Here is a 16,664-nt window from a genome sequence, read left to right as displayed (position 1 = left end):
AAACGCTAATGTGATTTTAAAAGATACTTATTTACATATTTATTATTTATTGTTTTGTACGTAATAAGATACTTGCCTTCCACAAACAATCTTGCTGTGCTCTTCTTGCCATCAACTTCAGCAGTGTATTCTCCCTCATCATCAAACTGAGAATCATTGATTACAAGAATATGTTTCTTTCCATCTGCAATGATGTCGAATTTTTCTCCAATTTTCAGTATATCATTGCCCTTAGACCATATAACATTGGCTTCTCTGGTAAGGACACATTCAAACCTTGCTTGGCGTTTCTCAGGGACAGTGACATCTTTTAGGGGAACTGCAAAGTCCAGTTCAATTTCTGGAAACAAAATGGAACACGTAGTTTGTAACATACTCAAAGTGAATTCTTTGTAAGTTGATGTTGTACTCCATTTCATGGTGCATTGTACCTTTCACTGTCAGGATAGCTGTAGTAACTGCATTAAGTGCTTGGTAAAGGACTTCACCAGCTTGGTCTAACTTGACTTTGTGCAAGGTTAGGAAGCGTTTCCCTCCTTCAGCTTTGATTTCACATGTCTGCAGGGATGACAGACTTTGGTAAATAAAATGCAGATACCTTGCTGCTATATATTTTTAATAAAGGAATTCTATAAATATTTGATACACAGTAATGAGTCAGTCAGAAAGAAGACTGGACTTATTCCTCAGTTAAAAGTAACAATTTTAACTCAAAAATTATAATAATAATAAAAAAAAGAGCACATTTCTTCAGCCTTCCAGAGTTTTTTTAAATGTCAGCATAGTCCTCTGCAATGTACGTAAGATGTTTTTATTATTGTCATAATAATATGCTGCAATTCTGTGAGAAAATAAAGCAGTTCAAAAGATTGCCTTTAAGGTACATAACTCTTATTTCAATAAACATTTTTTTAATAACCAAAATGTTTAGACTTTCTACATTCTGGACTGAGTGAAAATGGCATGCCTGCAAAGATCATACCACAATGACTGAAGTGAACCTGATCACAGTGTTTAATTTTAAGTAAACTATGTTATTAAATCAAGGATGCTTACAGGTGAGGGTCTCAGGGTTTCACCTTTCAGCTTCCATTCACCAGGAATATCTTCCTCAGATATTTCTGTATCAAAGTTTGCTGTTTCTTTCTCGTAAACTGTGACATCCTCTAACGGCTTCAGAAGTTCAACTTCACGTTCTAGAATATACAAATTAGCACATAAATAATTAGGGCAAGTTTTGATAGAGCTTTATAGGAAGTCAGGTTACCTTTTTTTTTTTTTTTGCTTGTTTGTTTAGAGATTTTTGAATTTTGACTTTTCATTTTTGAATATAAAGCAAATAAAAGGTTCCTTACCCCCAAGGGTTAGTTTAGCTGGGTATCTGCGACCTTCAACTTCCACTGAATATTCTCCAATATCAGCAGGGCCAGCATTCTTGATTTTCAGGAAAATTTTATTTCCTTCTTTCAAGATTTCTGTCTTGTCAGTCGGTTCAGCAGGAATTTCCTCATCTCCTTTAAACCACTTAATGTTTGGTGTATCCTTAACAATATCACAGGTGAAAGTAGCTGTTCCTTTTGGTTTCACATGCTGGTCTCTTATAGGCTTTACTAACCAGTCTCTTATCACTTCTGCATAACAAGTTACACAATAATACAGGTTAATGGACTTTTAATATAAATAAAATAGAAGAAACAGAACTTACAGATTTTATATTACAACAAGCTTTTAATATCTGTAAAATGTTATCTGCCAGTTTATATTGTAATGCTATGTGGAAAATACTAATTTTAAAACAGCCCCAATATCCCACAGAGAAAGGAGAACATGATTTTGATTGCTTACCTACTACCTTAACACAAGATGAGCATGACAACTCAGAGTCTTCCACAGTAACAGTATAGGTGCCAGTATCAGCATCATCTGAATCAGTGATGGTGAGGGAATGCGACAAACCAATAATACCCAGAGCAAATTTCCCAGGCTTGTCTTTGATGATCTTCCCATCCTTTCTCCAAACCACACTTCTTTCTTTATTAAGCTCACAGGTCAAGTACAGTGGCTGGCCTTTAATCACAGTGACTTCTTCTTCAAGTGTTTTCACAAACCGCACTGGGAGTTCTGCGGGAAAAACAATGTTTTGATTTGTCTCATTTGTATACAGAATGTGTGATGTAGAATATCTTACATATTAAATCAAATTGTGTAGTGATCAATGAAAATCAAAGAATGCATCTAACGATCGCTGTAAATTCAGAATGTACCAGTAAAGCTAGAAAGCTTTAGGAGTAGCTAGCCTTTAAATTATTGACAGATCTGAAACAGGGATTACCTTCAACAATGAGTTTGGCTGTAGAGGTCTTCTCTTTGTTACCCAGTCGTAACACACAAGTATATTCACCAGCATCTGATAGCTGGACATCAATAATATGCAGCTTCCTATCTTTGCCATCTGCGATAAACTTGTGCTTTGGGCTCTCTCGGATGTTACTTCCATCTTTCATCCAGCTGGTAATTGCAGTGGATGGTGAAATAAGGACTTCAAAGATTGCAGAAGACCCAACAGATTCTGCTTCTGTCAGGACTATATCTTTCATCTCCTTGACAAACTTCAGTGGCACAGCCTTGAGTTGATAAGTGAATGGAGGCTCTTCAGGAGGTTTTTCACCACCACTGCCTGGCCTGAGTTTCCTTCTTTCTGCATCTGCTGGTGAAGGTGTCTTCTTGGCTGTAATTCAGATACAGAAATTAATAATCTAACCCTGATTTATTGCTTTTATTGTAAGTATTCTGCAGAGCCAAACTTGAATGGGTTTGTGACCCACCTGTTTCACTGATGCATTTCAGTGTTGCTGGACCCTATGCCTCTAATGGAATTTCAACAGAGCTAGCAAGTAATGTTAAATTTTTGTTATATTACCTGAACTGAAATAATTGGGTCTCTGTTAGTACAATTGTGCTGACCAAGTTTTACTATGTCATCTTTCAAAGATTTACTCCTGATTACCAAATCTCATCTACTGAGACCAAAACATGGGAGAACAGAATCATGCATTTATGTCTTGAATCTGAAGGGATAGGTATTTTGAGGGTAACTGTGTTTAAACTTCACAACTGTTTGATTTTTATGAATTTCAAAGGAGGTGAAGTAGTTCTGCCACTGTCTCTTCTTTGCCCCAAGTGGACTAGTTGTGCCCTGAAGGGGAATGCATAGCCTTGCTTACATGATGAAGCTGTGCCGGGAGGCTGCACAACCTCTAACTACATACATACTATATCTGACTCTGGACCTACCTAACATTCTCATAATGTCTAACTATTGAAACAAGCATGGAAAGGTTAACAGTCATTCCCCATCACAGGCATTTTATAATAACTTTTACCTTTGACTGGGCTGATACCCTTCGGAGTTTCTTCTTTTGATGGCTTGGCCTCTGAAGCAGAACAGCAATAGCATTAGGAATGGAGTTTAATAGACTTACATATGAAAATTAAGACAAGCATTTTTTTTATTTTTTTATTTCTTTTTTACAAATCAGATATTCTCTTTCTTTAGTTATATACACATACAAGGGAAGGAAGATATAGACATACATATATATCTGTACAGCTTATACAATCTATATCTGAATGGTAAGTTCAGCATCTTCAAGGGTGGAAAAGTCATATATTCAGCAGTGAGGACTGAAAGGCAGCTTAGGAACTCCTAGTTCCTCAATTTATTGTCTTGTCCCTTATTTTGTAAAATTCTGCCATTCCCTGACACTTTTCTCACAATTAAACTCTTGATCAATACTCAACCATCAACCAAAATAGTTCAAGTATCTATTAAAAAATGTGTTAACTGAGCAAAGCACACACTTTTACTAACGAAGACAACAAAAATATATGTTGTAAAAATTAAATATATGTTTTGGTACAATGTGACATTCTCACGCGTTCCATCAGTTGCCCAAATTGTGACGACACATCTAAAACTTTTGAAAATATTTCCCCCAGTATACTGCTTCTCATCATCATTTTGTGTAAGAAAATATAAAATACACTTTTAATGTCAGAATGATGTGAATGAAATGCAGGACAGATTTTATTGCAGTGGATGGAAAAATGAATACTAGGAGAAAAGTTTTAGTTTTTCTGAGGAGATAATGACATGTAACATGATTTATACTGTCTTACAAAAAGGTAAGGCTCAGACAATGAACATAAACTACATGGATATACATACATAGAGTACGACAAACATATCAAGAGTGGCTGAATGCCAATGCAGCCAGCTAATACACTGGATGGAAATGTAAATGGTGTTAAAGAAGAAAAACAAACATCACAATGGAAAATGGTATTTTCTCTTGAAGCAAATAATATGAGCACTTTGTGGAAGAATTTGGCAGCAGTCTTCCTCACCTCGCTTTGCATGAGACTTTGCAGGAACATCCAGAAATTCATGTGATTCTCCAGGTGCATCCAAATTCCTGCCCTCACTTAAAAGGCTACTGGCTTGCTCATTCATGTGAATGGGTTCTGATTTCCAGTACTCCTTCTTTCCTACATTCTTCGGAGTGATTATCTTACCTATGCTTGAGGAGTGAGTGATTGTTTCACTTGCAGAGATTCCTTTGCTTGATGATATTTTGTCTGGAAGGTTTTCCTTCTCTTTTTTCTTGCTAAGAGATGTGCTTTTTCTAATGCCATTTTTAGCTGCTGTTTTTTCATCTGAAGTAGGTTCTGTACCTTGAAGCTCTCTTCCAGAAATCTTCACTTCTTCCACAGTCAAAGAGTCTTTCTTTTCTTCAGTTTTAGCTTTGCTGCCTTTAAGGGATGGAGCTTCTTCACTTTCATCTGGAGAGGTATGAACTTTATGGAATTGTTCTTTATCTTGGCGCTTTGGTGGCTGAATAGGAGCTTTCTTTACGGACTCAGTTCTGTCAGCTATTTCATCTGTGACTCCCTTTTCATGTTCTCCTATGGAAACTTCACCTTCCATTCCTCCTCCTGTAATCACTGTATCAAATTCTTCTTTCTCCACAGGCAACTTTTCAGGGGCACTTGACTGTCTAAATTTCTCTTTTAAGTGGGTGCTGAAAGTAGTTTTGTCTTTATTCTCTGATGTTATCCTCTTGCTGATTTTTCTATCACTTAGTAGTGCTTTCTCAGTCAGTATTTCTGAACCCTCCACATAATGAACTTCAGTGGGTTCTCCTTCCTGCGCAGAATATTTAGCTCCTGCTTTCATTTCCACTATTTGTGGCTTAGGAATAGACTGTTCAAAGATTCTGTAAGATTTTTCTCTGGGAACCTCCTCTTCTTCAGTGGGGTATTCTAGATCAACACCTTTTTTCAATGCTGGTTCAGTAGTCTTAATCAACAGTTCTAAGGAATATAGTTCTGCTGATGTAAGGTCCATTTTCTCATCATCTTGAATAGTTTCCATTTTATTTGCTTCTTTACTAAGAATCTTATCAATACAAATTTCAGCTACTGTAGTACCGTATTTCTTTATCTGTTGAGTTTTCTTCTGTATGTCACTGTGTTTCATAGATTCTTCAAGAGGAACTTCAGATTTCTCTAGAGTAAATCCTCCACTCTCCTCACTTCTAATCAGAGGAGTTTCAGTTATTTTTGCTTCTGTGATATTCTTTACAAATGAATTTTCATCCTTAATGGGAGATTCTTCAGGCTGCAACCTGATTTTTGATTTTCTCCCTTTTCTTAGTCTTTTTTGGTCTCCGGGCTCATAAGGCTCTTTGAGTATATGTTTAGGTACATAAATTGACTCAGTTACCTCTCCTTTTTCATGCACAGGAATCTTTCTTTCCTGAAGAACCCTAGACTTGTCAGAGACTCTCTCTATAGCACGTTCCTTATGAACAGCCAATGTAGTTCCACCCCCCCTTTCTTCTCTGGAATCACTTTCCTCATATTCAGATGACATATAGATCAATTTCAATTCCCCATCAGGTAGTAGTGGTTCATCCTTTTCATAAATAAGGTGATCTATTGTAACTTCTCTTTTCTCACCTGTAGGGGTAGGAGTTTTTCTTGAAACTGTGTGTGTCATTTCTGGCTCCCCTCCTTCAGGAGCCAGCACAAAATATTTAAGAGCCACTTGATCATCTCTCTCTAGGTTCAGTATTCCATCAGCTGTTTCCAGTGAGATTTTCAACTCAAGTGGCTCTACCATTTGAACATCCAGAACTGTCTCCTTAGGACTTACTCTCTCTTTGACATGTATGTGTTTCTCAACTGAAATCTTCTTTAACACAATTGACTCGGTCTTGTCTTCTTCCACTGGGGACATTTTACCTTTATGCTTTAGTACAGATGGTGCATCGGGCTTTTCTGCAGCTACAAAGGTTTCACAGGTAATTTAGAGAGTTAAAATCCATAAGAATAAGCATCAAGAATAATAAATTTTAAGACAAAATTTCCAGCTATACCTGAAATAAAATGAACATAGAACACTATCTTCATATAACACAAAATTTACAACACAACACACACACAGAAAAGATAAGAATTGCACACACAAACAGCACAGAGGACTCAAGGAAACCTCTGTTATGGTGCAGAGCATCATCCCACTAGTTTGCCAGTCCAAATCTAATCCAGGTTGAAAGTACCAGAAAATAATGGTTCTCTAAGACATGGCCATCTATATAGAATGGTTTAGTGGTGCCACTGCAGGTCTGACTACATCACCAAATCAATGACCATGAGACATTCATGAGCAGGCTTCTCAAGTGCCCAAGGTCTGAGCTGTGCTTTAAGATAAGGCTCTCTGAATGATGGGCAAGCAGCATGTACATCAACTCTATTGACAGACTTCAGACCTGGAGTGCTTCCAGGAGAAAGGACTCTCTTTTTTCCACAGTGGATATGACCTAGGATCCTAAGCATATAACAGGAAACTAGTAATACTCTAGTTTTTCAAGACTACTGCTACTGTTCCTCATGATTTCAGTAACAATTTATAAAACAGAAAACCAAATAATGCAGGAATTGTTTAGAAATACGTGTAACCTTTCATTTGCTACACAGAAAACTTAAGATGTGAGTCAGAAGACATACATCAAAACACAGAACTGCATAAAGGAATCAACAGAAAACACAATTTTCATAGTTTCATATTAATTTTTGACAATAAAAGCAAACATTTAACCATCCAGAAACAAGAGTACAGATTTATCTCAACGGTTTTTCACAGAGACAAGCTTCTTTTACATTAGGTGGCAGTATCAAGAATAACACGATCCTGGGATAGGATCTCAAATCTCCTTGTAATGAATGAGTTGTATGATTGTACAGCTTGTAATTCTCTTTATCTTGAAGGTATTTATGTATCTAAGAGAGAAAAACCCTATGAATAGAATAGAACTAACACAAATACCTGCTTTCTTTCCAACCACAGGGACTGTCACTGGAGTAGTAATAGCTGGCGTTGGTTCTGCTACTGGTTTTGGAGATTTTAAAGCTGGAGGAAAAAAAAAAGAAAGAGTTCTCATTTATTTATTTCAATAAATAATTGTGTTTTAGGCACCATGTTCTCTACGATGTTCTGCAGAATGTATGGATGTTCCAGTCATTATAGTACTAAAGCTGAGATGTATTTTTAATGTCCTTTTAACCAGAAATCTCCAAATTTAAAATTCTGAATGGAAAATAAAAAAGATGCACAGGAAAGGCTGCATTGGTATTCATGACTAAAGAAGACTTACCTACTGCAGGCTTAGATTCAGGCCCAGGAACTGGGATAGCTGCTTGCTTAGGTTCTGGCATTTCAAACACAATGATTACAAATAGGTTAATTTACATGTTTTAAAATCTCATTGAATATTAAAATCAGAAGCAACATTACAGAGAAAGTTAATAGAAGACAGACTTTATTTGTATCTTATTTAGCCAAAAAGCAAGAAATTTACTTGGGATGAATTCTTGTAAAGCCAGATACAACAGAAAAAAAAAAAAAAAGATGAATTTTTCAAGCACTGAAGAATCAAAGACAAAAAGAAATCCAGAAGAAAGCAAAGTGGTTAATCAGTATATGTGACAGACAGACTGGATGACAGTAATGCATTAGTATAATATAGCATGAAACGCAGCAAGGAATATAATCTAGTTGCTGCAATAAGGAAAATAGCACCACACATCTGTACCTTTTGGTGGTTCAGGCACATGTTTCTCCTCCTTTTTTATGACAGGTATCTCAATTTTCTTTTTAGGAACTTCTGGGACTTTAAAATATTATTTTGTAAGATATTTTGAAACATCTTGCATCCCCAAATACCAATTTCTCTAATATATTTAAATGTTTTCATTCTTTTTAGACTTTGAATTTTAGATGTTTGTAAGTTTGGGGAACATCTATCTTTAATACAAGGACTTGAACAGAAACACTAAGGGGGCAAAAGGACAAATATTTGCAAGACCTTAACTAAAGAATATTTGGATTAACTATTTCAACATAGTTATATTTTTATCAGTGTTATAAATTACTTGTAAAGTTCTCTACTAACAGTGAAGATGAGAAGTAATCACATGACACAGAAACCAGATCCAAATTTGGAAAAGGCGATGACAAATTTGGATGTGCTTTCAGCAAAGCTTTAACTCACACAATTAGGTTTATGACAGCCACCCATTAAAATATGAATTTTAAAATTCAGAGAATTTCGAACTCTGAATTTCAGAGAATATTGTGGGATTTATTTATATATTTTTAATTTTTCAGTTTTGGCATTATGTTTTACCAGATAAGTTTGAATGAAAACTAATACCTTCAGGTTTCTTAATTTTTTCTACTGGTGTAGGTACTGGTTTAACTTCAGGTTTAGGTTCTTTCTCTGGTTTAATTTCTTCCTCTTCTGGCTTCTTTTTAAGAACTTTAAAAGAAAAGGAATTTCAGTTTTTAAAGCACAGATAAACAAAAGAATAGTATAGCGAGCAAGACAAGACTAAACATATGTAAACAACAATAAAGAACTAAGCACATAAAATACTTAGTAAGATACTATTCTGAAAGCATTTTAAAATTCAAAATCATCTAGAGCAAAAAGATGCTTATTTAAGACCATTCCCTCTGAGAGGAAAGATGTGAACGTTAACTGTCTATGATAGAACAAAATTTCTTATTGCAGAACCTTCATGGAAAAGATATGGTGGATATATATTCTGGAAGAACAGTAAAAGATATTATTATAATACTGAGATTTAAAAAATAACATTATCTATTCACACATGTATGTGCGTAAAGTAGGTTAGTTAATAATGACATTTCATGTCAAGTTGTTTTTAATCTACAAACTCATAAACAGTATGAGATTAAAAATGTGTTAGATTAAATAACATCACTTCAGTTTCCTACTGCTTGCTTTTCAATACATTTTAGGAACTGTTCCTAATGTATTTTTGCATCTACATTGAGTAAATATTAGATTTATTCTTTGAAGCTTTAGTCAGCAGACAAGTGCCTGTATAGAATATTTGAATGACTTCTGTTAGTCCCATGCCTTCTTCTGCCAAAAATGACAAGTAGTACATTTGAATGATAAATTACTGTACATATTCATGCCTTAATAACTGAAGTTACAGGCAATTTTCAGGGACAAAACAGAGGATTCTGGATTAAACTCCTATTGACTTCAGTGAGGGAAGAAGGCTAAATAATTTGTTGTGTTTGGAGAGCTCAAATTTTTATTGTGACTGTTTTTCATTTTGCTTATAATTGTCATCTCAGATATCCATTTTGGGTATCTGATGAGACATGTCAGAAAAATGAACATTATGTTTTACTAGACTGTCTGAAATTAGAAGGTGAGCTGCAAGGTACGTGGGCATGAATAATGATCCCTGCCCGTATTTCAAAGAGAATGGGAATTAGTGCTATCTATTTTTTAAGCAGTAACTGAGCACAAAGTAATTTATAAGGCCCCAGACTTTGCAGAAAACAGGACTGATGTCCAACAGTCCCACTAACCCTTGGGAATGGTGCAGTACTTTTAAGAAAAACGTAAAAGAGAATACTGTTTTACTTATGTGATTTTTAAGAACATTTACACTATTGCTGGAAAATATTTAAGTGTCCACAAGCTGAAGAAACTGGAAATTTTCCATAAGCTTTACATGGAACAGGAAAACAGAAGAGAGCTATAAAAGGGAAGCAGTTTTCAGTGTTCTTGCCTGTTTTCTGCATAGATCCTTTGGATTTGTTAGACTCTTGCTTCATTCCTGCAGCTATAAACTCTTTCCCTGATAAACATACATGAAGTAGTACTTTGTTCATGTAATTTTTCACACCATACAAACCAATGTTATTTAGGGAATACACTGAGCAATGTTAATATGCTGGGATTTTATACCACTACAAGCTACTATACCTCTTTTCAAAACAACTTCTTCTTTTGGTGGTGGGGTAACTTCAGGAATTACTCTGCGAGGTTTCTTTACAAGTCCAGGAACTTAAAAGAATATTATTCCAGATTTTATTACAGGTTCATAACAGTAGTTAAGAGCTAATCAACAACTAACCACTCCAAACACACACAGATAAAATGATGGTCCACTACTGAACATTCAAAGCAAAGGTAAAACTGCTGAGATTGAAGTCAATTATTTTTAATCTTTTTTCCACATTATTTGTTTTCAGTTGCCTTACAGGCTTATACATAAAGGTAAATTTTCATACAAAACAACAAAAGAGAAATATGGTCTAACAAGACTAGAAAAGTTATGTATTCAAAGAGAGTTATAGTTACATTTTAATCACCCTTTTCTCTTGAATTACATGGTTATGTAGCTCATCTGCACTGTCTATGATACTCATAAAGATACAGTCAGCTTAGTCGCTAAACCTTAAGCAGCATTAACAAGATATGTTTACTGTGCTGCTTAGCAGCTTGTCTAAAGGTCCAGTACATATGAAAAATATAAGGGAATACTTGTAAAGCTGCTTGCTCAATTCACAATTCATTGCCAACTCTAAATTTTCTTCTCACAAAATTAAGTTACATTTCAGACAAATAGTTACTATGGTTGAGCTATGCCATACACATTTAAACAGTATAGTACTTTTTATTCCTCCTTAAGCAGAGAACTGAAATGAACATCTACACAAGTGACAAACTCATAAAACCACTCTCTTTCTTACTCTTCCGTGATTATCTTTTTTGCAGTTTGTTAATATCATGATGGGAAATTAAAGTGAACATAAATACAACAAAATGAACATATATATTCAAGACTGGAGTCCACTCTTGAATTATAACCTAATAAAGACACCATTTGATATTTCTAAGCAAATTGAAGAGGATACTGAAAACTACAACTCTGGGCTCAAAAGAGGCTTCAATGAAGTAAGATGCTTCTATTAGGTAGGTACCTTTAGCAGGTGGGGGTTCCAATTTCGGAGACTCAACAGGTTTTGCAGTCACAACTTTCTTCTTTGATTCAGGAGCTTTAAAGAAAAATATTTGAATTTTATCATACACATCATTAGATTAAAAAAACCCTCAAACTTTCCAAAAAAATCAAACAACTGATTAATACTGTTGACCTAGTAGAAAGACAAGATCTACAAAGTTAAGATTCTGGCTGATTAACTGTTTAGAAGTCTGATGAACCACAGTTGATCTGAAAACCATGTTCACAAAGTAGCACCAGTAAATTATTTCTGGTAGTTCTTTTCATTTGTAAGAATGTATTAAAGATAGCAGAATTATGTTAAGAATAGAAGAATGTGTTAACTTTCAAAAGATTTTTTTTTAAATACATGGATTTAATCAATAAGTTTTGAAAAGAACCCATGTAAACTGACTTGGCATGACACTGGTGAAGTAAAAAATATTTATCCACAATATGGTGAAAATTCATACAGGCTTTAGCATTAGTAAGACGCACCATTAGAATAATAAAAAATAAGAAAAAAAAAAGAACCATGGTGATATGTTTTAAAGCACGCTTTTCAAGATTCATCAGTATAATTAAAAAAGGATTATATGTTTGAATTCCCATTGTTAATGGTGGATTCAGATGCTTATACCTTTAAGTAGTTCTCTTGCCAATTTAATATCTTCTGTTGGTGGAGTAGGTGCTGCTGGTTTTCGCTTTTCAGGAAGCTTCTTTTCAGGTTCCGGCACTTTAAATAACATTAGGTAGATTTAGTACAAACTCACTACCACAGTAGGTGTGTGAAGAGTGCAAATATAAAGATGGTAATTTTCCATTTCCAGTGAAGTTAATGAAAAATCACACAATTAATTGGAGTATAAAAGAGCTTTAGGCTGTTGCTTTGTAGCTTGCACACAACACAAATATTCAAGTTGATATAAAAAAAAACACGTTAATAACATGAGAACAAATGTGGGAAACAAAATGATGAGAAGACTCCAGTTGACGGGAAACAAAGTGAAAGCAACTAAAATAAGAGCATACTAGTATACATACAACAGAGCAAGAAAAAAATAATAATGCACAATAATAAAAGGTGTCTGAAAGCCTCTAGGTACTTTGTATACCTTCAACTGGCAAAGCCTCTACTTCTGCAACTGAAATTTCTTCTGTTTCTTCAAGTTCAACTTCCTTTAAGATTTCATATTCTTCAAAGAACATTGATAACTGGTGTAAGTTTCCAATGATAAGATCATTTCACATGAACATGCAAATATCACTAAAAAGAACACTAATTCAATATACACAGACAAATAACACATTAGGATACATAAGTCACTCAGAATCTGTTCATACTGCTAACTCTGCAGTTAATGCATGCCTTGAGAAAACTATTTATATGTAATTTTAATTCAAGGTTGTGTGAAGAATAGTGTTTTTTATGCATACAATATAAATTAAACATTAAATTTGTGGATAAATAATTGTTACTGGAAAGAATAAAAATGGTAATGTTCTCAGTTCATTCTAGATTATAGCATGAATATAACACCAAATAGTAGGTTTCAAGAGACTTGAATTTAGTGAGAACTGATTATTATATAAAAGAGAATAATATAGGATACTCATTCTCAAGAATATCCCATGCAGAATCATGTGAAAATACTTAATTTAAAAAACTATATTTTACTCTCATATATGAAAATATAATATTAGATATAAGAAACAGACTGATATAATCTAAAACATGAAGTGAAAAACTTACAAACACTAGAATGGCGAAAAAGAGGAAAAATTATTTTTAAAGCTTATGTTTGGAAGAACTGGAAAAACGATTATCTTTACAATAATAGCCATGATGGCCTGTACCTTCACTTGGTAGTGGTTCAGGTGTTTTAGGAAGAGCAACGGGTATTTCCTCCTCTGGGATAGCTTTCTTGGGCACCTCAGGCACTTTAAAAAATATTAGGTTGTTTTACATGCATGTGTATAAAGATACGTACGAAACATAAGAAAGACAAAGACAACTAGCACACAGAAAATCACAGTGAATGAGTCCATAACAATAAAAGAGTGTTTATGCTCCAAAAGATCTTTCCCTGGGTAGTCAACAAGGTAATATAACTGACATATTTTATATACAGAGTTATAAGTAAAGAAAAGGGAAAAGAATAGAAAGGACGTATTTTCAGGAAGCACCTCCTAGCAATATGTACCTTTGGTTGGAGGAGGCTCTGGTTGCTTAAATTCTGGCTTTTTAGGTGTTGCAAGAATCGCTTTCTCTCCTGGGACAGTTTTCTGTGGCACTTCAGGTGCTTTAAAGACATAAGTTAATTTTCATTTTTGGGAATATTAAGATGCATATATATGCAAAATACTGAAAAGTACAATGATGAGGAAGAGATTCAAAATATGAGGAATAAAAATTTCAGTGAAATTACACACTCAGATGTTTAAGCATTGTCTATAAAGTTGAATGGAGAGAAAATTAAAAAGGATGGCCTCAGTCACTGACATATGTACCTTTAACTGGAAGAACTTCATGTTTTTTAAGAACAGGAATAGGTTCTGTTACTTTGGGCACAGCAACAGGCTTCTTGGGCACTGCCACAGGCTTCTTGGGCACAGCCACAGGCGGCTTGGGCACAGCCACAGGCTTCTTGGGCACTGCCACAGGCTTTTGGGGAACAATCACCGACACCTCCTCTTCTGGCTCTTCCTCCTCAACCACCTCAGGCACTTTAAAGATATTAGTTCCTTTTACTTGACAGGGACAAAGATCCGCAAACAGCTTAATGGTAAGCAGTGAAGCAGGAAAGGAAGAGTCCTTTTCAGATAACACCACTTCCTTCAGGTGGACTACTTGCAGCAAAGAGCCCAAGCGGGGGCTTATGATAGAGCGTTTGCCAACCAGCCCCACCCTCTGCCACAGGCCCATACAGACTCGTACAGACACAGCATGGCTAAATGCTGCTCACACCCCTCCCCACAGAAGGCAGAGGGGCAGAGAACAGTCAGTACTGTGTCAACACCCAGAGCACGGCAGGCACTTTGGGACACCACCATATACCTTCAGCTGGAGGAGCTTCTGGCTCTCCAGGCTCGGCAACTGCTACCGCTTCCTCTGGTGGTACTTCCACCTCTTCCTCTTCTGAGACCTCTGCCTCCGGCATCTCATGCACTTCAAAGATATTAGTGTGTTTCATTTTACATTGCTGAAAAGACATGCCACGCAGGACAAAAAACAGGGCAACGCAGACGCTGAACACCACAAAAGCCTGTTCAAAACCTCACACGCACAGCACAGTACGCCCAGCATGCATAACTTTGCAAGTCTCAGATTTAAGACAAAGACAGGCCAAGAGAGGGTAGGACAACACTTAAGAGAAGGAGATAAAGTATCTTCTTTGTCAAGTTATCCATGAAGTCAGGTACCTCTGGGTGCTGGAGGCTCTGGGGCTTTGGCAACGGCCACAGGTATTTTTTCCTCACGAATAGCCTTCCTGGGCACTTCGGGCACTTTAAAGATATTAGTAACAGTCAGTTTTATACATTGAACAGGATAATGAACAGTGAAACATAAACGAAAGGTGCCCTCGAGAAACTAACCAAACTGGTCTCATGGTATCAACCCCACCTCTCCCTCACTTGCTCACAAAAACACAAACAGATACAGAGTGCCTGTGTTTATGTACGACTCAAGAGCGAGGTGAGAATAAAGGTACCCCTCCATGTACTCAGCAGCCTTCCCTCCCAGGGAAGAGAGACTGTCATTCTCAGCCCTGCTGGGATCTGATGGTTCGCTGGGAACAACCTCAGCCCATACCTTATCTATTGTCATTCCTCATACAGGCATTGATAGAGAGAGGAACAGAAATCCCACTGGTTTTCCTTCATCTCTATTCCTGTCCTTCTCCGTTTCCATTCTTTCTTTATGCTTTTCACTTCCCTGGTTTATTTTCTTATCTTGAGTAGTTCTCATCCCTCAATTCTCCTCTCACTGTGGCAACTCCCACAGCTAATATGGTTCACTGGATTTTATAACCATTCTTTCTTCACTACATTCTCTGAAATGGTCAGATATTTCTTTAAGCACTTAATATGCTATCAGTTCTTATAACTCCCTTCGTATGTGCATTTCTGAGTAACTTGTTTTGTTTTATAAATTCTGAAAGACTCATGCTTATGGTACACAGTCACTGAGACTGTCAAAATAGTCATGGGGACATTTGTGTCATCAATTTAAGATAATGTTTGGCAATACTCTACAAAAAAGCAATGATCAAATTTTAAAAATCAAATTTTTGTGTCTGAAGATTTAGAATATGAAAGTGAAACAGTAAATTCAAAATATCTTTTGGGTTGTTCATAAAAATACTAAATAATGGAATTCCCAATTCACACAAAGAACTTGGAAATTTCAGGTAATCACAAATGGACAGGATATCAGATTTCAGAAGTAACATTTCAGATAGTAAGAAACAGTCTTGTTCAGGTCAATGTGCAGGGCAACAAGTACCTCGAGCTGGTGCAGGTTCTGGCTTTTTTGGCACAGCTACAGGTATGGGTTCTTCCAGAACAGCCTTCTTGGGTACCTTGGGCACTTCAAAGATATCAGTATATTTTAGTTTTGTGGGCTGTACAGATGTATATGAAACAATAAGACAATCAATAACATGCGCACACAGTCTTCCCTGAGAAAGCGCTGTGCTTACACTCAGTCACCGGTTGTGCTTTGCTTCACACACGTTGTATGCCAAGGGTGTCAAAGATGTCATGCAGGACATGGGAAGTCTTTGTTTAGTTTCAGTTTTTGAGGCAAGGTGGAAATGCAGAAAACACACCCCATCTTTCTAACAGCTGGTCAGAAACTTATGTATGGAATCCAACCGTACTTGAAGGTCTGTTGCTTAGCATTCATGACTGCTTGGTCAACTCTAACAATTGTTAACAAAATTTCCAGTTGCTTTAACTATTACCCTCCTTTTTCCTATGTTATTTCCAGTATTTTAACCTCCTTTTCATTTTCAGTTTTCCACAGTTCCTGTCTTTGCAGATCCCTCTTCCTACAGAAATGTGTACTTTCTCTCCTCTCTGCTGGCTGGTATTAATGAATGGCCCTTTCATGTGCTAAAAGAATAATCAGCAGATATATCCAGTCTTTTGGTAGTAAGTCCACCTCCAGTTTAGTGGAATTTACTCACTTTTAAAGAGATAGAGAACTGATATGGCTGCTCTCATCCATTAATAATGATTATTGAAAGATTCTGGGATGCAAA

General features: G+C 36.0%; 1 protein-coding gene across 1 annotated transcript in view; it reads right to left on the bottom strand.

The window, feature by feature from the left end:
• Window positions 1-16,664, bottom strand: part of LOC106029845 (titin) — a 244,523-nt gene that overhangs the window by 98,080 nt on the left and 129,779 nt on the right. Inside the window, exons 172-193 of the mRNA XM_066999168.1 lie at window positions 15,905-15,988; window positions 14,821-14,904; window positions 14,456-14,566; window positions 13,909-14,124; window positions 13,602-13,700; window positions 13,255-13,338; window positions 12,513-12,593; window positions 12,038-12,133; window positions 11,378-11,452; window positions 10,377-10,457; window positions 8,778-8,882; window positions 8,157-8,234; window positions 7,719-7,772; window positions 7,391-7,474; window positions 4,408-6,348; window positions 3,384-3,434; window positions 2,333-2,728; window positions 1,846-2,121; window positions 1,356-1,631; window positions 1,057-1,196; window positions 432-558; window positions 77-340 (exon numbers count right to left, since the gene is read on the bottom strand). Coding sequence (XP_066855269.1) covers window positions 77-340; window positions 432-558; window positions 1,057-1,196; window positions 1,356-1,631; window positions 1,846-2,121; window positions 2,333-2,728; window positions 3,384-3,434; window positions 4,408-6,348; window positions 7,391-7,474; window positions 7,719-7,772; window positions 8,157-8,234; window positions 8,778-8,882; window positions 10,377-10,457; window positions 11,378-11,452; window positions 12,038-12,133; window positions 12,513-12,593; window positions 13,255-13,338; window positions 13,602-13,700; window positions 13,909-14,124; window positions 14,456-14,566; window positions 14,821-14,904; window positions 15,905-15,988 — 4,803 coding nt within the window. The remainder of the gene's footprint in view (window positions 1-76; window positions 341-431; window positions 559-1,056; window positions 1,197-1,355; window positions 1,632-1,845; window positions 2,122-2,332; window positions 2,729-3,383; window positions 3,435-4,407; window positions 6,349-7,390; window positions 7,475-7,718; window positions 7,773-8,156; window positions 8,235-8,777; window positions 8,883-10,376; window positions 10,458-11,377; window positions 11,453-12,037; window positions 12,134-12,512; window positions 12,594-13,254; window positions 13,339-13,601; window positions 13,701-13,908; window positions 14,125-14,455; window positions 14,567-14,820; window positions 14,905-15,904; window positions 15,989-16,664) is intronic.

This window comes from Anser cygnoides, chromosome 6 (genome assembly GCF_040182565.1).
Source record: "Anser cygnoides isolate HZ-2024a breed goose chromosome 6, Taihu_goose_T2T_genome, whole genome shotgun sequence".
Classification (NCBI taxonomy): domain Eukaryota; kingdom Metazoa; phylum Chordata; class Aves; order Anseriformes; family Anatidae; genus Anser; species Anser cygnoides.
Note: the sequence above shows the minus strand (reverse complement) of the source record. Positions and strands in the feature narration are given on the sequence as shown.